This window comes from Caretta caretta, chromosome 3 (genome assembly GCF_965140235.1).
Source record: "Caretta caretta isolate rCarCar2 chromosome 3, rCarCar1.hap1, whole genome shotgun sequence".
NCBI lineage: Eukaryota > Metazoa > Chordata > Testudines > Cheloniidae > Caretta > Caretta caretta.
In genome coordinates this window covers 36,478,452-36,504,884 of record NC_134208.1, presented here as the reverse complement: position 1 = coordinate 36,504,884, position 26,433 = coordinate 36,478,452, and the positions used below count along the sequence as shown (strand labels likewise).

General features: G+C 40.3%; 1 protein-coding gene across 2 annotated transcripts in view; it reads left to right on the top strand.

The window, feature by feature from the left end:
* TRAPPC12 (trafficking protein particle complex subunit 12) overlaps positions 1 to 26,433 on the top strand; it is an 80,447-nt gene that overhangs the window by 5,106 nt on the left and 48,908 nt on the right. The window contains exons 3-5 of one of the 2 annotated variants that reach the window (XM_048845412.2): positions 5,061 to 5,177; positions 17,282 to 17,395; positions 19,506 to 19,644. In XM_048845412.2, the coding sequence (XP_048701369.2) occupies positions 5,061 to 5,177; positions 17,282 to 17,395; positions 19,506 to 19,644 (370 nt within the window). The remainder of the gene's footprint in view (positions 1 to 5,060; positions 5,178 to 17,281; positions 17,396 to 19,505; positions 19,645 to 26,433) is intronic. The other variant, XM_048845413.2, reaches the window with a different exon arrangement.

Below are 26,433 nucleotides of genomic sequence, written 5' to 3'. Positions count from 1 at the left end.
ATTCCCTTCTCAGCAGCCAGGCAACACTGCAAAGGAGAGAAGAAACACAAAATTCCTTTCTTCTAGATTTTAGCAAGACTAGAATTTTAAGTTTATCTGACATCTGTTGTCCAGAGGCTGATGTGAAAGCAGTATGCAGAGACTGCTTCATAATAGAGATTCTTGTATCCTCCCCTGTCCCGGCAGCTGAGACTGGCTGGGTGATTAAGCTTCTCAACAGAGTTTTGCCTCTGGACTTCACAGGTCATGTTCCTCATCCTCCTCTTTCATCTCTACACCTCTGGCTAGTAAGTTTTGCCTTTCAGATGGTAGAGGTCAGGTAATACTGGTTTTTTTTAAGCCTTATTTAGTAGTACCATAGTATAAAATTCATTATCGTTCAGTAGTGAAATAAGAAGTTTCAAAATACCTGTCAACAAGTATGTCTGTCAAAATACAGACAACAGAAAATAGTTCCTCCAGAAGTAGAGCGTTAAAGAAACCCCCTACGACAACTTAGTTCCTGTTTCTCTGTTATGCTTTTGCTGGGCACCTCAGTCTGGGTGTGTCATGTGCCAGCTGGACACATCTGGAGGGGGGGAACCTCTGGTCTCTGATACCTGCACCACCTGCCTCACAGAGCCCAGCCATGAGGCACCACCCAGCCCAGATACTTGCTGTGACCCTGCACCCCATATTTTTCACAGTGATATTATTATATGATTATGGTATAATTCTGATGTATATTAATCCATTGCACTCGCATCCCCAAAGACTAGCTGCAGAGCACCCTCCCGCATCCCAGACACCCAAACCCGCTACCCCCCATCCCAGACACCCCCCAGCCCTCCCACCCCTGCCGCCTGCTCCCCTCCCCCCCCGCACAGACATCTGCACTCCCTACCCCCAGAGCCCAGGCATTGGACAACTCTCCCAGCCCAGACACCTGCACTCCCTACCCCCCAAGAGCCTAAGGATCCAAAGAAAGAAACAGCCTGATGCTGGGACCAGGTTTGTACAAAGTTTCCTGCACGCCACCTCCTCCCTTCAGGATGTGGTGGGAACTGCAGCAGCCAGCCTCCAGCTCCCCTTCTCCCCCTGGCAAGTGTCCTCTATTTGTGAACTGGGCTCTGCTGCGTGCAGCGGTCCACAGTGGTGGCCAGCAGCTCTGCAGCACCAATTCTGTGGGGAAAAATGAAATTCTACACAGAACATTAATTCTGTGCAAATTCTGCATTGCATAGTGGTGCAGAATTCCCCCGGGAGTGTATATTACAGTAGTGCCTAGAGGTCCAAGTTGAGATTGAGGGCCCTTTATGCATGACACAGTACAATCACACACTGAGAGAAAGTCTCTGCCTCGAAGAACAGACAAGTCAGACAAAGGATGGGAAACAGGCACAGAGAGGTGAAGTGACTTACACAAGGTCACATAACAGGTGAGTGGCAGAGCCGGGAATAGAACCCAGGTCTGGATTGACTTCCAAGCCATTGCTCTCCCATTTGATCACACTGCCTACCCCAAGCAGTATAACACTACCTGCTCTTCATTCAGTGTCTCTCTAATTTGCAAACTGTTGCTTTCTGGGGTTTTTGCTACCATTAGTTATTTTTGGTCACTCCTGATTTGATGTCGTCTTTATGCTCCCTGCCATTGTCTTCTGTTTTGTGCCAATTTTTCTCTTACCTCATTTCTTCTTCCCCCTGCTTTCCCTATTTGCTCATTTATTGACCTCTATTTTACCAGCTGCCACCGTTTCCTCTTTCTTGCTCATTTAATGTATTTCTCCCAAATTAGCTTCCTTTCTAGCACGTTTAGATTCTCCTCACCACTATTGTGATTTAAATTGTCTATTTTTCAGACTATAGATGGAGGCAGCAACTAATATTGATTTTTTTTTAAGTTAAATTTGCTGGCCAGTGATGGTGATAGTAAACTATTTTCTGCCAATGAGAATAAAACTAAGTGCACTGCAAAATAACATCTTTGTAATTGTGTTTAAATTCAGAGCTGAATTGTATCTAAGTGGTGATTGTGCTTAAATTAACAGTTTTTTTAAAAATCTAATAACTCCTTTTAAATTTTACCCACTGTCAGTAAAGAGATTAGAGGATCATAAGGGCTAAATGATTCTGGCCCTCTCTGAATGTAAGGGTATTGAATTGCTGAAATCTTGTGCAGGGAACATGTTTGTATGACTCTTACCCAGCATGACATCCAGCATTCTGCTCCTGTTGTGGAACCACATATGCTGCTATATTCTCCTCTTCCTCCTGGGTGAGAATAGAGAGAATGTTGTTCTGTGTGGCTAGTGGAAAAGGGAGGCGGGGGAGGTACTACAAAACCTCCTCAGTCAGTAAGCTGTTAGTTTCTGTATACTGTTGTCCTCCAGAAATGCCCAGCAAAACTTACTGTAGCTCTCTTTTGGACTATTTTGTAAGGATGGAGTATGTGGAGGAAGGGTGGCCTAGTGGTTAAAGCGTGGACTGGGCCATGAGAGATCTGGATTAAATTCCTGGCTATGCCACAGGCTTCCTGTGTAATTTTGGATAAATTAATCTCTTTGCCTCAATTACCCCTCTATAAAAGGCAGTGATGATATTTCTTTTCTCTTACCATGAAAGAAACAGCTCTGAGAGGTGAGAACTGCTCCATTTATATCAATGGGGGATGTCAGTGCTGATGTACATGCTGAAGCCTGACAATTTAAATCCCCATATTCACATTTTTACTAATGATCTTTTTAGCAGGAGCATGCAGGTGGTGTAGAGGCACGTATTTTGGCAGGATGCAGTGGGTCAGCTATTTGCCACCAGAAAGGATGAGGAATTCAGATCCTCCTCCCTCTCCTCAAATTTGAAGTCCCTCTGCCCAAAATGGGAAGGAAAAGAGAAGACGCGTTTCTTAACCTGTGAACGTTGACTGGATCCTGGTGTGGTGCTGGCCCCTACGCCTCAACTGAACACTGACAAATACATAGCTGGGAACCACTCTGGTTCACCTATGTGTTAGTATTGTTAAAATAGGTATTAGATTTATAAAAATGTCTTTAGACTTTATGAAATATTTGTAAGTTGCTATGTGCATTAGTATCACTTATAATATCTGTATCCCATGTTATAAGGTAATATCTAAGTGTTTGCTCTGTAACTGCAAACCACCAGTCAGGAGAGAAGCATTACCAAGTGTGAAATACTAGTTTGCCACAGAAAGTTATCTTCTTCCCAGCAAAAGAAGGCCCATAGACACCAGACAAACCATTGTGGAATATCAAAGGACACAATACTTTGTTGAGTGCTTCCTTCCACAGCCGTGAAGAGGAGATGTGCTTGTGGACTTGTCCCATCAGCTTGGACTGTGGGGGAAAGGAATAAAAATCCCTAACGAGGAGAAACTGTATTTTTATGCTGCTTGGACTCTGAGGGCCAAGGATTACTAAGCATAAGCAAAAGATCCCCAGTGCTTGACCTGGGTTAGCCCTGCAGGACATATAGAGCTTGCTTATTAGAGAAGCTTCTACCACCATTTGGCACCTAAGACTCTAACTCACTTGTATATGTTTATCTGCTTTAACCATGTTGATAACTCTTATTTCTTTTTCTTAGTTAGTTAGTTTCTTGTAGGCTACAAGGGTTGTCTTTTATGTAAGATTAAAGTGTGATTGACCTGTTTCTTTGGGACTGGGAATAATTTGAATATTGTTGTGATTTTTAGTGTAAGGGACCATCTATCACAAAGGCAAATTTGCTTAGGTGGCAAGATAGACTGGATTACCCGAAGGGAGAGTCTGTGACTCAATGGTTAGACTGTTAGAATGCCTGAGGAATTTACACTTGATGCTTGGTTGGTGAAATTTAAGTATAGCAGTCACAACCAGTTTGGGGTTTGTGCCCTGCTTCATAACAGTTTGCCCTGAGTTTGGTACTCACGCTCTTGAACCACTGCAGAGAGCTTGACACCTGGTTATCAAAAACCAGTCATATTGCATGATTACAATGGTCCCTTCTGGCTTTATAATATATGAATATATCAAATCTCAGGTTTGTATAAAAGCTACCATCACTATGGTTTTGAAGTGCCTCAGTACAAGGATCCGCAGCACATTTAAAATTTGACAGAATGTAATAAGCTGAATTTAATATCAAAATAAGTAACCAGTACTTCTCTGATTGTACTACTGGACTGTGGGGGATAAAGGAGGTCAGAGATAGTGATGGGGCATTGGAAAAAGTGCTGCATAAATGTGGGTGTCTGCTGCATAATTTAGGTTAACATACCACATAGAACATGTGGCCTTGACTATGGGCAGAAGTTAGAAGAGCTCAGGGAGCCAGCCCCAGATCTGATATATCTTGGTGCTCTAAGTTGTACCATTAACATTTGCTCCACAACATTTCCTTTCTGCCCTATATCAGACATGGGAGTGGGGCCACAGGTGCCAGGACCCAACTGCAGCATACTTGTGGCAACAAGGAGGTCGTCTTCAATGGAGGAATTTTCTGCTGGGGAAGATTGACTCCTATGCTTGTCACACAGCACAATGGGGCTGTAAGCAGCAGAGTACCCGACCCTATGACAACAAGGGGAGTAATATAAGAAAAATACAAATCCCAGTGTTAGTATATATAAACTAAGCACAAAGGCATGCTGTTAAACTAGCACCCATAGCTAAACTATATCCAAAAGTATGTTATAAAACTGTCTCACTGTAGCCAAATTCATTTAATAACACGCATTAAACTAGCCTCTACTCAACTAAACTGCATGTAAAATCACAGTATAAACCAGCTTCAATATAGCTAAATATAGATCTAGTGATGGGCGGATCTCAATGCACAAAGTTTGGATGCCTATCTCATCCTAATTTTTGAACTTTTTATTTTGTGGAAAAGTCTCAAATATGTAAAGATTTGCATTCATTTTACAAAAACAATTCATCCTTGAAAACAAACACTTTCACTGAAAATATCTTTCCATTAGAAGTATTTTACTTGTCTTTTCTTTCAAAGTTTTTTGTTACTAGAAGAATGTAAAAATGTTTTTTTGGTTATAATCTGTGTTTCCTCTTTCCTTGCCACAGGGAGATGCAGTAAAAGACTTAATGCTCCGTTTCCTGGGTGAGCAAGCAGCAGTGAAGAGGCAAGTTTTAAATGCCAATTCCGTAGAACAGTCTTTTGTAGGCTTGAAACAGCTAATTGTAAGTAAAAATACTTCTAATATTCATCATTTAATTTTTATTAATGATTGTGTAACATATAAAAAAAAGTATTCATATATCTCTCCATGATTTGCTATAAAACTAGAATCAAAATACTGCCTTTGATTAGCATTTGTGCTTTTAAAGGACAAAGTATGATAATAATCAATATTTTTAACATGGGCAAGCTAAATTTAAGATTGTTTCAGATACATAGCATAGTACACATAGTACATTTTAATTTACTCCCCGGGGGAATTCTGCACCTACAAATTCTGTGCACAATATTTTAAAATTTTGCAAAATTCTGCATATTTTGCTTGTCAAAATAACACAATATAATCACACTAGTTTCAATTATTTTGGCAATTTATTTCAAAATACCTGTCAACAAATACAGACACAAAAAAAGATTCAGGAAAAAAAAATGACAAATAGATTCCTTAGTAGGCATATTAATACAGAACAGAGCAATTCATTTAAACTACAATACAGAAACGTATTTCCTGCAGCCCTCAGAATCAGTGCAAAGGCTTGGAGGAGTCAGGGGTAATGGAGGACCTGAGGTAGGTGGAAGGAGGCTGGGAGTAAATCTGGGTGGTTTCTGAGTGTGGATGGAACAGGTGTATTTTCAGGGGAAGGGATTGTCAGGGAGTTGGGGAGCCTCCCCCACGCAGACTCTGGCTGACCGCTAATCTCTCCCATTCAGTCAGGCACATCTGCCCCCATCCCTGTGTGTTCCTGCAGTCCCTCTACCCCATGTCCCTGTGTGGCCCTGCATCCCACCTCCCATTCAGCCCCTGGCTCAATGCTGTCACCCCACTAGCTCCTGAGCCCATGCTCCAGTCTGTCCCCTGCCCCCCAGCCCTTCTGAAACCCAGTCTGTGATTCTCACCACCACCTTAGCAAAAAATAAATAAATAAATAAATCTGTAGAAGACATAAATTCCACACACGCACAGTGGCGCAGAATTCCCCCAGGAATATTAATTGAATAAAAGTATCGTGAATGGTTTCAAAGCAGAGTTTGTAGTCATTGTTTACAGATTCTTACAGTTCTGCTTACCCACCATGTTTCACTAATGCTTTGTGAGTTTCTTAGTCAATGAACAAACCTGGGTTCTGAAAATCTCTCACATTATTTTGTCCTGTTTTTGGGAAGAAGGGGGTGGAGAAAGGGTATTTTTCATTTTTTGAACTTCTGTTTCACTCTGAAGCATTTACATGAACATAACATACTTGAAATTCTTTGATTCTAGGAACATTAGATTATAATTTCAATCTGTCAGTGAAAAGTTTATTTTATAAATTAAAAGGAAAATGACAACATCAGGGTTCTTGATACATTTATTAGCAGTCAGACAATAACAATGAAATGAAAAGATGAGAGCAATCATCCTGAACTTCCACATTCAGCAAACATTCAGCAAACTATTTAAGTATCAGTGTGATGCAGCTGTGAAAAAGGCAGATGTGAGTATCAGGAAAAGCATTTCCAGTAGACTTAGAGAAGTATTAATGCCATTTTACTAGGCACTGTTAAGACCTCATTTGGAATACTGTGTACAGTTCTGGTCACCCATGTTCAGGAAAGATGTATTTAAACTGGAACAGGTGCAGAGAAAAGCTATTAGGATGATCAGGGAAACAGAGGGACTGTTTTATGAAAGGAGACTGGAAGATCTTGGCTTGTTTGGCCTAACAAAAAGAAGGCTGAGGGGATATGATTGCTGTCTATAAATACATTGGAGGGTAAATATCAGAGAGGATGAAGAGCTGTTTAAACTAAAGAACAGTGTTAGCACATGAACAAATGGATATAAACTAACCATGAACAAATACAGGCTAGAAATTAGAAGACAGTTTCTAACCATCCAAAGGGTGATGTTCCGGAGAAGCCTCCCAATAGGAGTCGTGGTGTCAAACAACTTAGTTTTAAGAGAGAACTGGACAAATTTAGGAGTGTGATTTATGACAGAGGTACATGTGATGGCAGGGCTCAGCAGCCCTGGGGCTCACTTGCAGTTTACATCTTAATGTTCCTAAGTGCTCATACTCCAGAGTTTCAGCCAGACACCTGCAGGGGTCAGGAAGGGATATTCTCTCCCCCCTCTCCCCCCCACCCCCCCGTGTATTCTAGGTAAGGGTATTTTGATCTCCATCCTCTGAAGGAGGATGTCCACTGCTTGAAATGGGACATTGTGTGGGGTGCACCAGGGCTCTGAGGTGGCACCAAGCTTTCTCTCTCTCAGTGGCTTGGCTGGCTGGTTCTTGAGCACATGCTTATGGGTCTAACTGATTCCCATTCCCAGGTACAGCGGCAGCTCTTACAGTGGCTGGTGAGTTCCAGTGAGGGAACTGGAAGTTGGGTGATAGGCCAGAACTACCTAAAATAACTCTGTGGGATGACCCTGATGTCTTTTTGCCAACCTTTAAACAGGTAGCTGTTAATGCCAGATGGGACAAGGGTGCATGGGCACTGCAGCTAGCCCCTTACCTGACCAATGAGGTTCAGGTGGCTTATATGGCCCTAAGCAAACACCAAGCTAAAAACTATGTATGATGGGTTGCCCCCCTTTAAGGTGCCACCTGATGTACTGGGATACCACTGAGTCTGCCTGTTCTTCCAGCCTGGGCCCCCTTACACTGTCTTGCTGAGCCAGGCTCTTAAGCCTCCTCTAGTGCACATGCAGGCAGGGCCACGCCCAGCTGCAGAAAGACACAGACACTGAGATCAGCTCTGGGAAGACTCAGTTTAAGGGACTTGCCGCAGAATTCAGGTACCCACCTCCCTTGGAGTTCAGACCCAAAGGTATATTGTCTTGTGCTGTATAGAAAAATCTGCACAGCACAAGCTCATAAAAATGCGCCCTCTCCGTCAATATGAAGAGAGATATGCACAGCTTCTTGCGCCTCCCGCCCCTTCCTTATATGAATTGCACAAACTGGGTTATGTTATAAACAAACAAGAAATAAGTTTATTAACTACAAAAGACAGATGTTAAGTGATTATAAGGGATAGCAAACAGAACAAAGCAGATTACTAAACAAATAACACAAAATACACAGACAGCTTAATTCACTAAAGAAACTGGTTACAAAATGTAATTTCTCACTCTAAATGTTGAATTAGGTGGGATGTAGAGTTTCTATAGCTTAGAGTTCCAGTTATCTCGTCTTACAGACTGGACCCCTGTCTCAGTCTGGACTCACCTCTTAGGTACTTTCAGCGGTCTTTCTTCTTGGGTAGGCAATGGAGGAGAGTCTAGATTAACCTCTTCCCCAGCCTTAAAAAGGATTTACCTAAGGCAGGAAACCTTTGTTCGATCCCCATCCCCCTACAGAGTACCAGCAGTGTCCAAGGTGATATTTTGTATCAGGTGACAGGACCACCTGACCTTGTAGTGTCACAGCTACATCCCAGGATGCCTCTCAGGAAGGAGAGAGATTAGTATCTTCACAGTCTTACTGTTTCTTCCTAATGGCCCATCAAGGCTGTGATGGCCGATTGTCTGGTGGGTGTCTCCTAAATACACACACAGTTGTCATTTGTTACATAGTCCACGTTCTTAACTTTAGATAGAGAAACGATACATGCATTCAAATTGGATAATCACATTCAGTAAATCATAACCTTTCCAATGATATCTTACATGAGCCATCTTGCTTAAAGTATATCTTAATTATACCATATTCATATCATAACTATATTTCTGTAAAGAATATGGGGTGTAACATCATACTATGGGTACACTTAAAGATGCTATTTTGGACAGGGTGGGCTTGTTGGTGAAAGAATACCACCAAAAATCCCGAGCAGCTAGATAGAATGGTGGGATATGTCCCGGGGCTTTTGCACAGAAATTGTCAGACTGGGCCAGTCATTGTTTAAGGCCAGAGAGTCAGAACTTTAAAGGCCCTCACGGACTCAATTATTCTGGAACAGTTTACACTGAGCCTCCCCAAGGCTATGAGAGTCTGGAGACATCAGTCAGAATTGTTAGAGGCCACTGTAAAATTAAAAAAAGGAGCATGTGCAAGCAGACTTTCCATGAAAAGAGCTCTGTTCTCTACAGCAAGGAAGGGAGGAAAGAAGCTTGAGGAACCTTTTTTATTGAAGGCCTGGAATTGGTCACGAGAGGTAAACAAGGGTGCCCCAATTGCCTGCTTAGTGATTTGTTACCAGTGCAGTGGCAAAGCTCATATAAAAAAATACTGCACCTATAGGACTGTGGGTTTGCAGAATTCTGTGAGTGGACAGGTGTAAAAGGAGGACCTGAGATAAAGAAAATTCCCATCAAAGTAGGCCGGATAATTACAAAGGTATATTATGGATTCAGTGGAAGCATGTTCCCTTGTACAGAGCACCTTGGTTAGACCACAGTGTCAACAGGAGAGAGTGACAATAACCGTGTACTGTGACGTTATTGATTTGAACTGGGACCATATAGATCATTGTTGCAACCAAGATCCTGTAGTGGCACCAAATCTTATATAAAGGGGGTCAAATGAGGTGTCTAAGACAAGGTTATGGTTTGCTGGTTATGATTATGCTATCTGTGTATGTGTATCATTTTATAGTTGAAGTTATGAATATTGGCTCTATACTGTCTGTATTTCAAACTTATGCTATGCTTCTGGGTGACACCCCAGACAAGTTGGTGTCAGCTCTGTCTAGCCTGCTTGATGGCCCATTAAGGACCATCAGCCATACAATTGACCCATTGAGAGAAGGCAGACATGTCTTGGGACTCAGCAAGGTATGCAGGAACATGCCTATGGACAGAACTCTGAAGTTTTTCCAGGCCATGTGATGGACAGCTTGTTTTGGAACAAAGAAAGAAAGATGACATGGCAAGAGAATATAAAAAGCTGCTGCAGCTCCTCCATTGGGTCTTCAGTCCTGCTTCATACCTCTGGAGGAACTTTGCTACACTGAAGCTTTGAACCAAGGACTGAAAGACCCATCCCAGCTGTGGATGTACTCCAGAGACTTGATTTGAACCTGCAGTTTATTCTATCACTGCTGCAAGCCTGAACCAAGAACTTTGCCATTACTGTATGTAATTGATTTCTTTTAACCAATTCTAGCTCTCATCTATATCTTTTCCTTTTATGAATAAGCCTGTAGATTTTAGATTCTAAAGGATTGGCAACAGCGTGATTTGTGGGTAAGATCTGATTTGTATATTGACCTGGATTTGGGGCTTGGTCCTTTGGGATCGAGAGAACCTCTTTTTCTTTTACTGGGGTATTGGTTTTCATAGCCATTTGTCCCCATAACGAGTAGCACTGGTGGTGATACTGGGAAACTGGAGTGTCTAAGGGAATTGCTTGTGTGACTCATGGTTAGCCAGTGGGGTAAAACCAAAGTCTTCTCTGTTTGGCTCGTTTGGTTTGCCTTGGTGTGCATAGAAACCCCAGCCTTGGGCTGAAATTGCCCTGCTTTAAGCAATTTGTCCTGAATTGGCACTCTCAGTTGGGTCCCGCCAGAACCAGCACTGTTACATGTACATGAGGAAAAGAACACTTATCCCATGGCAGTTGTTCCATTGGAAGTGGAAGGAAAGTTTAAATGGCAGAGAGTGGGTGTACTAAATCCATTGCCTTACTTGATAACACTAGGAACTTTCTGGAGTCCATTTCTCATAGTAAAAGGGCAGATGAGGGGAGTGAGCAACCCCAACAGATAGGTCCGTGTAAAGAGAGCACTAATGTAGACCCTCCAAGTAGCCTTCCAGGTGCAGTGTTTAATAACTGTAGACATCCTATAACAAGCCCAGAAAGAACAGATGTGCTGGAGGATTTAGGAAAGAAAAACTTGAAGAAGGTACTAGATCAGGGAGTACTAGATCAGGGATACCTAAAGGAGCAGGAGGGCAGAGGCTCAACCAACTCCCAGGAGGACCAAGCCATGTGCAAGGTACATGATGATGAACATACAGAAGAGAGGGAGAAGAGTCCCAGTAAAGAGGACTTGGCAGGCAAACTTGCCCCAATAGTCCCAAGCCCAGGGGTATGAGAAGTCAGGAGTTAGTATTACTCATTGAATTTACTGACACTCAGTACTACTTTAAAGGTGAAATTATAAAAGGAAGATCTGCCTATTTCAGCTATTTATTTTTTATCACAACTGCATCTAAAATGATAGTATCATAGAGTAACAACTAAATTTTTTGCTCAAACATGAGAATCCTTAGGAAAGAAGTATGAAATAAAAAAGTTTTCCAACCTGAATATCCTGCATTTTCAGACATGTTCGTTTCATCATCTTCAACGCAGCTTCCTCCTGAGAAGGAACACTTCTCATGACGTTGTTTCATTCGGGCAACTGGGCCTTGCATTTCTTTGGTGCACTGTTTGCATTTTGCACTTATGCTTGTCTTACCCAGAGGTAGAGGAACTTCATTAAAATATTCCCAAACTGGATCTCTTTTACGGCCTGCTCCCAGAGGTTTTCCCTTAATGAGAGAATGGTATGGTAGATCTCAAATCAACGAAGGCTACACTCAGAAAGACTTCAAAACTTCTGGAATATGCAGCTCAAACAGGTTCACTTTAGTTTCTACTGCCTGTCCCTCCCTTCTCACATTTATCTCCAGGCTTCTTCTCCTTTTCCAGATCTATTCTGCGCCCAACAATCTTCTATTCATTGAACTTTTTGAAACTTTGCACTTTTAGAGAGAGGTAAGGGATTGACTCTGTGTACACAAATTTGCAGAGGGACAATGAGGTTGAGGTCTGTTATTTCTCACCTCTATATATTTATTTATTTAAAAATATTTTTTGCTGTTAACAAGCATGTTATCTATGGAGACACAAATCCATAGTTTGAGAACTGCAAAACTAAGCATCTCTAATGGTATCTTCTAGACTGAGCTCTGAGTCCCATTGGGTAGATAGAAATATTAACCTAAATAATCTGTACAGAAGCCCCTGGAACCCCATAAAATTGGGTCCCTAATCCATGAACTATTGGAACTCATTTACAAAACTTTTCTTAAACGTATGAATATATTGTCTTATACTTTAGAATTTATAATCCCTATTCCAGGATGGGATATCCATGAGTTATAATATATCTTAATTAAAACTATCTTTAGATAGGTTTTTCCCTCAAAAAGCATTTTATCAAAAAAATCTAATTTAAATAAAACAAATTATATATTTTTTATTTTTATTTTTTTAAATCATTGATTTTTATCCACCCTGCTGAGAAGTACCACCAGAGGGCAATATGACCATCTTGGCCAGTCCCTATGTGTTGCCCTGAATTAAAGAGTTGAAGAAAGGCAGCTACAGTTGGAGGTTTCTCCCGAAAAGGTACAGGGGAAATGCCCCATCCCAGAACCATCCTACTTAGATCTGTGACTCATGCTAATACCAGGGGAAGAGTCTCCTTTGCTTGTCCCCAGTATGCTGTCTGAAGAAAAACTAAAGAGGCCTATCGAACTTCTGGATACAGAGCCAGATGTTCAAACTTTGCCAGATGATAATGTGGATACGTCGTCATCTTCCCCTCCAGAAAGTATGCTCCAGTTACACAAACTCCTACAAAGGATGGTTCTACCTAAACATCCCTTTGTTAACCTTAGAGGAAACTGTACACCCAGTTTTCAGTATTTGGGTTCACCCTTCAGGAGTTCTGGATGGTTTATTGCAGCCAGCAAAAATACCTAATTAAACCCAGCATCTGAACCATGACTAGTTAACCATCTGTCACTTGGGAAGTTCTTGTTTATCCAGACCATCCAGCTCCAGATTCATTGGCAGTGTTGACTGCCACGAAAAGAGATGAAGGGTAGCAACTCCACTATGCCATTTCAGCTAGAGAGGGTGAGAAGCTAGACTCTGCATGGAAAGTATATTCTCCTCTGCCACATTTGGACATTACAGTGGTAACCTATCAGACAGTAGTGTCCACATACAAATATTGGGAGAAAATAGCATTGCTTGTCCAGTCATTACCTGAGGACCAAAGAAAACTGGCCAAAGCTCTGACTACGCATGCCTTGAGAGCATCCTTTAACACTTCTGATGTGGTATGTGGCGCTGTTGTGGCATCCCAAAGTAATTTGAATAACCACTCATGACTACATTCATTTGGACTTCCTCTGGAAACAAAAACCCAGATAGAGGATCTCCCATTTGATAGCGAAGTGCTGTTTAGCTTTTGAACTGACAGACTTCTAGAGAAGTTGAACCTGCAGTGTCCCTGAGGATTTCTCAGAAAAAGATCTGATGTACTAGCCTTTTGTTACCAGAGGCAATCATATCCTTCCTCTACTTCCTGTTCATTTATAATGAAGCAGTACCCACAAGAGCCTACTATTCAGCAACAGTAGAGAAGCGCAAACTATAAACCATGGGCTAAAGGAAGACCATCTCCCTCTGTTCTGGCCCCTTTTACTCAGGTTTTACAAGACGCATGAGAATCCCAGATTAGTTTTAAACCTACAAGTTGCTATCACTTCATTTTAAAACTACATCTCCTGTTTCTTAGATCCGTAGACTGCTATCACCACGGATCTTGCAGATTGTCCAGCAGGATTACTGCATTCAATTCTATGCACTCCCTCCCTTCCACCCTTCTTACCCATCTCTCTTCAGGAACTCTTTTCAAGAGAACTCACTAAGATCAGAAGTCTATTTACTACTTGAGCCAGGTGCCATAGAGGAAGTTTCTGAAGAGTTTGAGGGGAAAGGCTTTAGTCCAGGTACTTTCTGATCCCAAAAGAAAGATAGACGTCTCTGACCCATTCTAGGCCCTAAGTAGCTGAACTCTTTCATCAGAAAGTTTAAATTCCACATAGCTTCAGTTATCCCCTTCTTATATTCCCCACCCCTCCCCCCCATCTCAATCAGACCTTCACATTTGAGGAATTAAAGGCAGCGTGTTAGACTTTCAAGTCCTTTCTCTCTCAGCTATAGAGCAGAGTGGCTCAAATAGTTACTGACAATACTTCATTAATATTTTACATGAACAAGCAGACTAGAGCACATTCCAGCGAACTGTGCAAAGAGGCCATAGCTCTCGGGCAGTGGTGCATGCTACAGCAAATTCATTCTATAGCTCACCACCTTGCAGACAGGGACAACGTAAAAGGTAAGTCAGCTGAGCAGAGGCTTACACAGTCAATGCTAGTGGTCGCTCAGGAATTCAGTAGAAAATTATATCCTCTCCCTGTGGGGGTATAGATTGAATAAGAGTTGAAATTGGATTTATGCTTTTGGTTGCCCATAAAAAGAACCTTTCCCACTTGTGATCATAACACTGAACAGCCTAAATCTTCAGGAGATAGACATGATTGTAATAAGACACAGTTCAAAATGTCAAAGGTTTGCCCCAGAGCAACCAGTCCATTTCAGATGTGTCTCTTCTGGACTGCAGGGTAGGTCACTTCTAGGTGTTCCCTCCAATTCCTCTGATTTTCCTGAGGACTCTCTAAATTAAAGAAGACAGAGTCAGGATTGTTTTGATTACCCCAGTGTAGATGAGACAACAATGATTCTTGGATCTCCTGCAGCTATCACAAGACTATCTGTCTCTCCCTGAAGTTCCAGGTCCAGCAGATAGGTTGGATTTGCCAGCTGGACCCAGACTCTCTCCACTTGAAAGCATTGGCCTTAGGATTTTTACAGATCTAGACTATCCAGTGTTATGATGGCAAATGGGAAAGGTTCTTTTTATGGGCAACCAACAAAAGCATAAACCCAATTTCAGCTCTTATTCACTCTATGCTGAATTACTTACTTCATTTGAAATCCTTGGGACTCTCCATATCATTGGGAAAAGTACATTGCTAGTCATCTCTGCTTATTATAGCTTAGTAAAGCAAATGACTGAATTCGGCCAGGATATAATAAAACAGTTCTTGAAGAGGTTAATAAATGTCTACCCAACAGAGAACCTGGATGTACATGGTACCTCAATCTAGTATTTAGTCAGCTCATGAAACCTTTCTTCAAACCTATGGGAGAATGAAACTGGGGACATCTTTCAGTTAAAACTTTTACTGTAGCTACTTCATCTGCTAGTGAACAAGCTGCAGGCACTCATGGCTAACACCACCCCCTTTTTGCAATCAGTCACAAAGATAAATTGGTCCTTTGTCCACATCTCATATGTCTCCCGAAGACTGTAACAGAATTCCATCTAAACCAGTCCATAAAATTGCCTGTATTTTTCTGTAGTTCTCACACTCACTTGGGAAGTTAAGTTACACACTTTAGATGCTAAGAGAGCATTAATAAGCCTAAGGAATATAGGAAATCACCTAGACTGTCACTTAGGGGAAAAGACGTAACTTCAAGAAATTTCCTCCCAATGCCATTGCAAGTTGGTTACATACTGTACTAATGTGTGTTTTAAACACATTGCTGTTCTTCTTCCAGAAGGGCACGGAGTATACTTGGCTAGAGTGAGGGCTATGTCTATGGTTTGCCTTAGACATTCCCATATTAGAAATCTGTAGAGTTACCACTTGTAAATCAGTTCATACTTTCACAAAACATTATTCTCTAGATCTGGCATCTAGATCAGATGCACAATTTGGTAAAGCAGTATTACATTCTCTATTTAACTCGACATCCTTGTCCCACTGTCCAGGGAGGAGTACTGCTTACTAAACTCCGACAAGTGGGAATGTGTAAAGGTCACTTCAAGAAGAAATGAAGGTTACTTTGAGATTAGTTCTGCACACACTCACTCCCTTCCCACCTTCTCCACTTGGAGTCCTAATTTCAGTTTGGACTTAAAGAGGTGCTGGAAGGCACTTAAGTGGTCATTGCACTATGCCCTCTCTTATAGCTCTGTCCTTTGAACATTCACAACAGCAAGGAGAGGGGCAGGAACAACAAGAAGGCTTCAATAGGCACAGCTATTAGAAGTTTTCTCCAGTTCAAGATGCACCATCGGTGCACCCCAAGAATGTGACACTGCAGGGGTCATCCCAGAGAATACTGTTTACAGGTGAATCTTCATTTTTAAAACTTTGAAAGGTGTGTCTAATGCATTCAATCCAACTGCATTTTCTGCACCTTAACCTTCATCGCTGTCAGTATGGCAACTTCCTGTTCTGTTAATTATTATTTTTATTACATGTAAGAGATTTTTATTTTGGAAAAAAAATAGTGATTTACTCTTTTGTTATGAAGTGTAGTGTAATTTTGTGATCTCTAGTGGGCTATTAGACATTACAATAATACAGATGATGATGATAATAATAATACAGTAATCTTCATTAAAGTTTTTCTACAAAACAGAAAATTTTTGAGATTATCAATAGAATATCAATAGTTGCTCCAGAGTCCAGGTTAAAGTCTCTGGAAATGTATTTGGTGTTTAATAGGCTTCAGTAGAGTACACAACAAGGTAGAAATTTAAATTTGCTAGTAAGTGCATAGTTATAAAGCATGATATGTCAGTGCAACATATTGAGCTGAGTTGAGGTTGATTTTTTTTTATTTATGAAAATAAATATTTAAGTATCATATGGTGTTTGCCCTTGAGAAAGATTAAATGTAAATTCAAATGTTTAAATAAAAAACAACCCTGCAATCTGTAATTTTAAATTTTACATTTATTCTCTTAAAAAACAAACTATTTTCTCCTCCCTCATTGTTGTTAATTATTACAAGACATCCTGTGATTGAATGAACTTCACCAAAGAATTGATCCTACGCTATTGAAATCAATAGGAACAGCATCGGACCGTAAATGTGTTATAATATTAGAGTACTTTGGGTAAAGTGGATATGATAGGACTTGTTTTTATTCTACATTCTTTGAGATGGCAAAAAGTGTTGAGTATTGTGGACGGATTAGAAAAATATGATAGATGGCTTTAACTGGAAAACCCCTGTGATGTTTTTATACTTTGTGTATACTTTTGTTTTAGTGATCTAGGCATCTTAAACTATATCTCATGCTCAACTTCATTTTTTGCCTAATTACATATGTGCCTAATTTACTCTTTTTACTGGCCAGTTTTACCTACCTTGTCATTTTTATTAATGGCTAGATATAGTTGCTTCAAGCAAAATAAGCAGCTGTGCATTTTAGTAGCTCATTTGTTGGTTGGTTACTTCATTCTTTTTCACAGAACAGCAAAAACTGGAGAGCAGCAGTTGACCTGTGTGGACGACTTCTGACTGCCCATGGTCAAGGCTATGGCAAAAATGGGCTACCTACTAATCATACAACAGATTCTTTGCAGGTATGGTCACCTTACAATCATGTGTGGTGGTTAAGGCCCCATTCCTGTAAAGGAATCCGCATGGGCAGACTCTTAAGTGTAGTCAGATCCCTTTGCTGGATCAGTGTCTAAAGTTGTACCCTATTGGTACACAAAATAGTTCTCCCATCCAGTTTTATAAAAGTAGATTTTACTTTAAATGACTGCTTAATAAAAGTAAGTTGATTACACACATTTACATATAGCAATATAGCACACTTAATTTCTTTTGACTAATGTGAGTATCTCCAAAGGTTCATGCTGTTTTTTTCCTTCATGATCATTATAATTAGATTATGACGACTTTTTAAAACGAACAATCTATACAAATGTTAATCTGGTTATTTTAGATAATGTTGATTCAGATATTGTAAACATGTTTTGTGATCATGTTGAAATAAGTTGCTAAACTTACCTTTTAAGAACCTTAAATCAGTAAAACTTCATGGAAGAATGACAGATGTTCAGATTTATAAAATGTTACTGGCTGAAAACACATACCACTCTTCTGATTCTTTTCTGCTAGTAACTAGCAAGATCATGAAAGTTCATGAAAGTCAGAGCAATTTTTTAAAACTGCAGAAGAAAGGAAAAATGAACATACAAACCTCAAATATAAATTTATTGAATTATAATTACCTGAAATTTCTGGTAAAATAACTTGAAAATTGTAATGAGGCTTAGAACCAGGTTTGCAATATTGGCCTGTTGTGATAATTGGACCTAGCCTAATTATGATCTCAACTGTGAGAAGTGAGTAAAGATTATAAAGTGTCTCAATAATCTGTAACACCAAATGTTGGAAAAAAGGTGCAAAAAGGAGACAGACTGAATTAGTCCAAACAAAAAGGCTTACTGATATAACTCAAGAACTGTGTTAAGATCATACCCGGTAAAGAACTAAGTATGGAACCAGACATCAATGGACCCTAATTGATGTGTTGGAAACTAGTCCTAATTGGTAGACAAAATAAAGAGGAGGTGGGCTTTTCCACCCATCACTCCCTTTTGAAGTCCTTAAAGAAAGAGACTTTGGCTACTGGAACAAGCTTCACCCTCATGGCTTCCATCCCCTCGGAGCTAGGGCCTTCGTCATCCTGATCTCAAGAGGTGTCCCAACTAGATCGGGCCAGGGAGAGGGTAGCAAGTGGAAGGTAGGAGTGGAGGTGCAGAATTCCACCAGGAGTAAAGCAGGAAAGAGCAGTCTCTCTCCTCCACTTGCTACCTGCTTTCCCTAGGTGCCTGGCTAGACTGGATGTAAACTACCTTGTGGGTATTACCACAGTAGCAAACACATTTGAAATACAGGTACATAGTCAATATTCATAACTTCAGATACTAACATGATACGTGCATGCAAATTGAACAATCATATTGAGCAAACCATAAATTTTCCATTAACACCTTGCATGACATATTTTGTACAAGATTTGTTGTAATTACATAACAGTGGTAGCAACGATGATCTACATAATCATATTTTAATCATATAACGTCACAACCAGAATGACATTATTACCATCTTTAATACCATCTAAGAGATGCTCAGTCAAGAAGGGTGGGGAGTTTTTTTTCCTTCCAAAGACTTCAGCTAAAGGCAGAGGGAACAAAGATGTTGTTAAAATGAAAGCCTTACTTAATATTTTACATTTCAGATGCTTTAACTGTTTTTCCATCTTAATTGTGTGTTCGGCATGGTACTGAACAGGCTGAGGTCTCCGTATACCAAACCCCAAACTTTGTTTAAAATTTTTAAGTGTTGGACAGTTTTAGGGCTGTTTGGGGTTCTTTGGACCCCTTTATTCCATCTAACTTAATGATACAGATCTCTCTAGAAACTTCCACTCAAAGGTTCAATACATCACAACTGATCAAAATATCATTTTCCTGGGTTCTACTCTTTTGTTAACTTTTTTTCAAAACTGCTACATGACAAGCATATATGTTTTACTCATGCAGATCTGAGATTAGTTTTTTGACTGTTTAATTTACTAGACCTGAAATGATTCAAACACTGAGAGTAATTTTTAAGTTTGATTTACAATAGAAGCCGATAACTGATCTGGGATTTTCATATCTGTTGCAATTTTAGCTATGGTTTGTCAGACTAGCACTGCTGGTGAAGTTGAATCTTTTCCAAAATGCAGAAGCGGAATTTGAGCCATTTGGAAACCTGGACCAACCTGATCTGTACTATGAATATTACCCTCATGTATACCCAGGACGCAAAGGTAAGGCATTTGGTTTATGCTATACTTTTATCTCAGCTGTGAACAATCTCCTCCTCATTAAGTCCACAGATTTCAAATAAGGAACCCAAACTATCATCCATTTTTTAAATGAAGTGAATTCTAGCTGCTGTTTAGAAGAAAATCATTAACGGTTATGCAGATGCATTTCTTATAATATAGAGAAAGGATAACAAGAGCTTTTAATATTGTAGGCAGGTAGAGTTCTGTGTATAATCCAGTACAGTAATATAGCATCTGTTCCAGAGACACATGGTTTTAGTTGGTATTTTACCCTTAATTTAGTGATCACATTTTATATATAGTTTTTATCTAATGCACTTAGTATTTAAAAAAAATAAAGAAATAAAAATAAGAGGTTGTAGTATATGTTTCTGGTGGGGAAGTGGGCAGATGAGCATTGACAAAGTCGCACAGAATGAGGAAAAAAGGATTCCTGGATTAAAGTAAATTATCTCTTTTGCCTTCCTTCCTAAACTCATTCAATGTGCTGTGAACAGGCTAAATTTGCAGGAGTTTGCATAAACATTTTAAGAGTTGAGTAGAGGAATAGGTAGTGAAGAAAGATTAAAAGGTAGCAAAAAAAAAAGAAACTTAGACTTTTGCTGGGGTGTTGTTTTAAGCAGGTTACAAGCAACTAAATACATAGTGATGTATTAACTATAGTATTGGTATTATAATTTTAAAATAGAATACAACAATCTGGATAAAAGGAAAGTATAATACCAATTACAATATGTAGAAAATGATAACCTGCTTCTCATACTATACTACTTGTACCTTTTGTTCAGAGTATTCCAAAGCTTTTCTTAAATCAAAGCTGTTTGTAACTGATTGAAAAATGTTAGTTACTATAAGAAAAAGAGGTAAAATTAAACTAAGCTAATCTGAGAATTAGAAATTGTTTTCATGAAAAAATACTAATCAAATGTGATATTGACCCCCATTTAGTAATTAAAACTAAAAAGATAATAATAATAGGTCTTTAGGCAAATCCTCCTGCTGCATGAAAAGATATTGCTAATATTTTAAGAGATCTCTGTCCTCCTGTTCATGCTGTCTCATTGAGGAGGTTCCATAAATTTCAAGTATCACTGCTGAAGTTCAAAACGTGAACTTTTGCTAACTATATGTGGGCGCTTTTCACCGTTTTAAACTTCAATAACACCACAGCATTGGTGCTAGATGATCCCCAGGTTTATCATAGTTGTTCTTTATTTGAACAAAAAATTATTGTCCAGTGGTTCATAAGCAATAAAATAGTAAAAGAGAGATTTTTATGTTCCACTTGAACAATCTGGGGGGGGGGGGGAAGCCATAACATATTTCTCATTGTTGAGAGTAGGGTTGTTTATAATATCACACTTACAATCTATTGATCCACATTCTCCTCCACCCTGAGTATTAAATTTAAACTGGTTCTTGCTACTTAAAATGGTTGCCATGTGGCAGCAGGATTTTAATTTTAAGTGTAGCCTAGCTCCTTTGTCCAGCACTACATAGGAACCCTCCAGTTCTTCTCTCTTACTAGGCATAGCAGCCTTCCCTAACTCCATGAGTTACTTTCCACAGTATTCTAATTCACAGTTGATCGCCGTTGCCAAGGAAGGACGTTAAGAATATCCAGGATCTTTCACATTTATAGAAGACGAAATTATTTAATGCAGTGCATTGTATGACTTTTTCTTCCATTGAAGCATCTCAGTAGACCAGCACGGCCAGAAAAGACGAGTTTGGACTCTCTCAAGTGCCAACTCTCATAGGTGAGGGGCAATCACCAAACAGAGTCATTGATAGTGAACTTGGCAGAGATTCTGTGTAGCACCTTTAAAATGCATAACACAACTCGCAGCACATCTTATGTAGATTTGCGGATAGCTATGGTGTCTTTAAGCCATCTATGAGCTCTTGCAGTCCTGGGCTGATCTGAGGTTTGGAGAGGCCTCTGATGTAACTTAAACAGCCTTGGAGGCCCAGAATCTCCACAGTGCTGTAAGCTGTAGCTGTTTCCTTCTCAGCACCCTTCTCCTGCAAGGTTTGCAAGAAGTTCCTTGGTAATTGGCCTTCCCAGGTTCCTAAACTAGGGGAATCCTCCTTAGCTGGATATGGGGCTTGTAGGGCCCCTTTTTGTCACTCTGGCTTTTTTAGGCTACTTAAAGGGGCTAGAGCGGGGATGAGGATCTCACTCCTTATCTCTAAGCTTTCATACTCCCCCCCCCCCTTTTTTTTTTTTTTTTTTTTTTACATTTTGATGCTTTACAAGTATTTTTCTTCTTTCTTGCTGTGTTCCTTAGGATGTGATGTTAGCAGTAAAGGTGATATGTTGACAACTTCTTCAGCTTTAAAAATAAGTAATTTTAGCCCAGAAAAAAGTGTGTACAGTTTGTGCCAATGCATGAGAGCTTTTAGCCACAGGAGAGTTTTGAGTAATATGCAGAATTTAGAGTGGCTAAGTCATTATGCAAGGTAACCTATTTCCCCTTGTTTTTTCCTACCCCCCCACCCCCTTCCTCAGACATTCTTGTTAAACCCTGGATTTGTGCTGGAAATGGCCCACCTTGATTATCATACACATTGTAAGGAGAGTGATCACTTTAGATAAGCTATTACCAGCAGGAGAGTGGGGTGGGGGGGGAGAGGGAGAGAGAAAACCTTTTGAAGTGATAAACACCCATTTTTTCATGGTCTGTGTGTATAAAAACATCCTCACTGCATTTTCCACTTTTATGCATCTTATGAAGTGAGCTGTAGCTCACGAAAGCTTATGCTCAAATAAATTGGTTAGGCTCTAAGGTGCCACAAGTACTCCTTCTCTTTTTGTGAATACAGACTAACACGGCTGCTACTCTGAAACCTGTCAGAATTTAGATAGCAGACTGTATATAGTAAGCTATTCGGCAGATATTGCATTGACTCCTCCTTCTGAGACTGGATATGAAATACTCTGTTTCTGCAGTGCCATTACACCCAAGATCTGAAATGTCTTTCTTTAACAACAGCTTGTCATGAACTTCATACAATTGCTAAAATTATCTGTAGTGGAAGGTATGAGCTGTCGGCAAGCATTCTATTTCAAGATTACATATCTGAGGTGCCAAGATCACAGAATGAAGATCTTACAACAGGGAGATTTTGACCTCATGCCTCACTTCTTATTTACAGTAAGATGTATCAACCTGCTCTGTAATCTGATCACCTCTAAGAGAAATCAGCTGAAGATTGTATGGAGCTGACCTGCTTCTTATAAGGCATGGGCTGAGTACTAGATTAAGGCTTGGAAGCACCTATCAAACCTGCATGACTCAAGTTTGGGAAGCGAACTACGCTATCTTGCAGAGGACGAGAGAGAGAGAGAGCAATTCTGATTCTGCCTTGAATTAAATCACACAGTGTTGGGATATGAATAAAAGGAAGATAGAATCTATGCATCATTAACCAGCTAATTTAAATGATGAACACAAATCATACATATATTTTTCGATAAAGTGCATGAACATGTATCCACAATACACTGCTGTTTTCTAATTTTTCTTCTAATTTTGTGGTGTAACAAGCATAAAAGTAAGAATTTTTTATTCACAATATATAGATGAAGCAGGCGATTAAAATTCACTTTAAGAAGAGTATATATACAAATAACTTACACAAATTAGTTTTAATACATTTATTTTAAATAGTGTGCATAATATCTACCCATTGGAAATATTAGTAACAGGAAATTTAATAAATTACAAACTGAAACCATTAACTTTTTATGCTCCAGCCAAGAAATGTTAAATATTTCTCTGGGCTGCTTTTAACATGATTTGCTCCTGCAGGATTGGAGAGGCTTGCAGCAGAATCCGGTTTTAGTTCTTAGCCCCAAAATTTCCCTTCTCCTAATTTAGCTCCCACTTCCCATGGAACCCCACTGGACTCTGTCATCTCCCTTTTACACCCTGTCTTGCGTTCTATTGCAGCTGGTACTCACAGATCTACCTCTCTACTTCTAACTCATCTCTTTCAATCCAGTCAGACATCTGTCTTTGTCTCTGACATCTCTTCTTTGAATACCTTTGTATTACAGTAGTGCTTGGAAGCCTCCAACTAAGGTCAGGGCCTTATTCTGCTAAGAACTGCACAAACGTGTAGTCAGACACTATCCTTGCCTCAAAGAGCTTACATTCTAAGTAGGTGAGAGAGAGAAGGTAGAAGAAAAAATCTCTGTCAATTAAACTTATTTTGGCCAACGTGTACCTCTCCTATTTCCTCTGAAGCTCACCAGGTCTCTCAGTTTTCTATCACTGTTGACAACGCTACCAGTGATGCCAGCCTTGTTGTCCCATGTGACAGTTTAGGAATATGTTGTCCCTCAAGGGTATAACTAGGAAATCAATGCTCTCGGAGCCAGGTGGACTCTGGGGAAAACATGTTTAAGCAACTCTGGGCTCAGAAGAGGTCTGGCACTGGTTTAGGGGGTCTAGACAGTTGGACTCCAGGGATCCCATTGCTCAAGAAGGGTGTCAAACATAGAGTCTGCAGCTGGGAGTGTACTTGAGACCCAGAGCTAGAAACAGTGATCAGTCACTAATAGTACTGGCCAGAAAACAAGAACACAGTTTCACAAAAAAGTTGAGGTTTTGACTTTTTTTTATTCCAGTGCAGAAGGAAGATGAGACCCTGTTGTATTTTTTAAAAAAAAAACATGTGTGAGAGACCCACTCAAGAATAGCCTGTAGCCCTAGGTGGTAGGGCACCCAACTGGGTTGTGAGAGACTCAGGTCAAGTCTGAATGAGGCAGAGTAGGGGCTTGAACCTTGATCTCCTACATCCCAAGCAAGTGCCCCGATCAGTAGGCTATCAAGTCAGTCGTTCTTTTTGTGGCCCAATGAATATTTAATTGATCGTATAACATGGAACAGCTCCAACTGGAGAGACTGAGAGAGAGAGACTGAGACTATAGCCTAGAACAGGGGTTCTCAAATTGGGGGTCACGAGGTTATTACGTGGGGGGTTGCGAGCTGTCAGCCTCCACCCCAAACCCCGCTTTGCCTCCAGCATTTATAATGGTGTTAAATATATTAAAAAGTGTTTTTAATTTATTAGGGGGATCAGAAGCTTGCTATATGAAAGGGGTCACCAGTACAAAAGTTTGAGAACCACTGGCCTAGAATATAGGAGATGCAGGTTCAAATCCCTGCTCCAAATTGGGCAGATCAGGAATTTGAACGTGGGTCTTCGGTGAATGCGATAATCAGTGGGTCGTTGGCTATTTTGTAGTGGGTTTTTCTTTCTTTGGTGTTGGTCTTAACTAATTTGCATTATTCAGTTAAAAACATATCAAAAAATTTCTGACCAGCTCTAGTCACAATTCAGGGCTGAGAAGCACATGGGATTCAGTGTTTGGATTCTTTCACAACAGATTGGTATATGTCCAGAGAGTGGGACTGGGCTAGGTTGTGATGCCGCATTAATCTGATCTTCACACAATCATGTCCATGTTTTTGTCTGTGTTGCCCTCTATGCTTCTGGAGCTAATATGCTAGGTCACTACTCTCTGTTTAAATTCATCCTTAAAACTCACTAACAGCAGCAACCAGGGAGTAACAGGACAGAAATTGGTGGATAGTTTATGCGATTAAAATAAAAGCTACCAATATATGTGGCAACCTTTGCCCTGGCCATTCTGCTTGTATGCTTCATCCCCTTTTTCCACCTTCAGTCAGTTTTCTGTATTTCAGATTATAAAGTCTTTTGTTCCTGTATTGCTACATTCTTTTGTGGGTGAGGTCTGAAGAAGAGCTCTGTGGAGTTCGAAGGCTTGTCTCCTTCACCAACAGAAGTTGGTCCAATCAAAGATATTACCTCACCCACCCTGAGTCTCTCATATCCTGGCACCAACAGAGCTACAATAACACTGCAATGATTCTTCTGTGGCACTTTCCAAAGTGACTGGTGGTACGTTTGGCCAACTGTAAATCCAGTAAAACAAAAATGTATTTGTGTGGATGATTACCCCCATTTGTGAGCCAGAGCAGATGCTTGTTTCAGGAACAGGTTTTGGTCTCTGTAATTACTATTCCTTAACCCTTCTGTGTGCATTGCTACTGTCTGCTAATCTATCAAGGGATCTGCCAAGGCAATTTCATTCGGGAAGAAAGGAAGGCTATTTTGTCTGTACATACAAATACATACTGATATCCCATAATCCCCTTTTTCTTTGGAATCTGCAAACAGCCTTGAGGCTGAAGAGAACAGAGAAGGTGAGGTGAATATGGCCTTTATATTTGCAGTTGGAATTTATAGTCCATGCATGTGAGCTCCTAATGAATTTACCGGTTTTGAATTGTTTTGTGGTTGGCAAGGCATGGTGTGCAACATCCTACACAGTGGTTCTGTGGAGGCAATATAATCCTATAGCACTCTGTTGTCAGTTGGCTTGTATTCTTTTGATGTGCTGTCCCAGCTCTGCGCAGATAGCTGGTTCAATAGACCAAGTGCTGAAGGCTGGAGTGTCGTTGCCTCAATAATGCTGTTCATGCTGCCCAGTGCTTCTGTCCTTGAAGCTCCAATGTTATCACTACTAACAGCAAATAAGGCAGCCTGCTCATTCAGCAAATCTTGATGTTACTCATAAAGACCACAGGCACGGTTTGGTGACAGACACTTGGCCAAGTTTATTGCCTCCTATGCACAATATTGGTGCTCTGGCTCTGTGATTACAGGCAGGCTAACACATGAGTGCCTAATAGCAAGGAGAGGCTCAGTCAGCAGTGGGAATTTCTGCTCTCC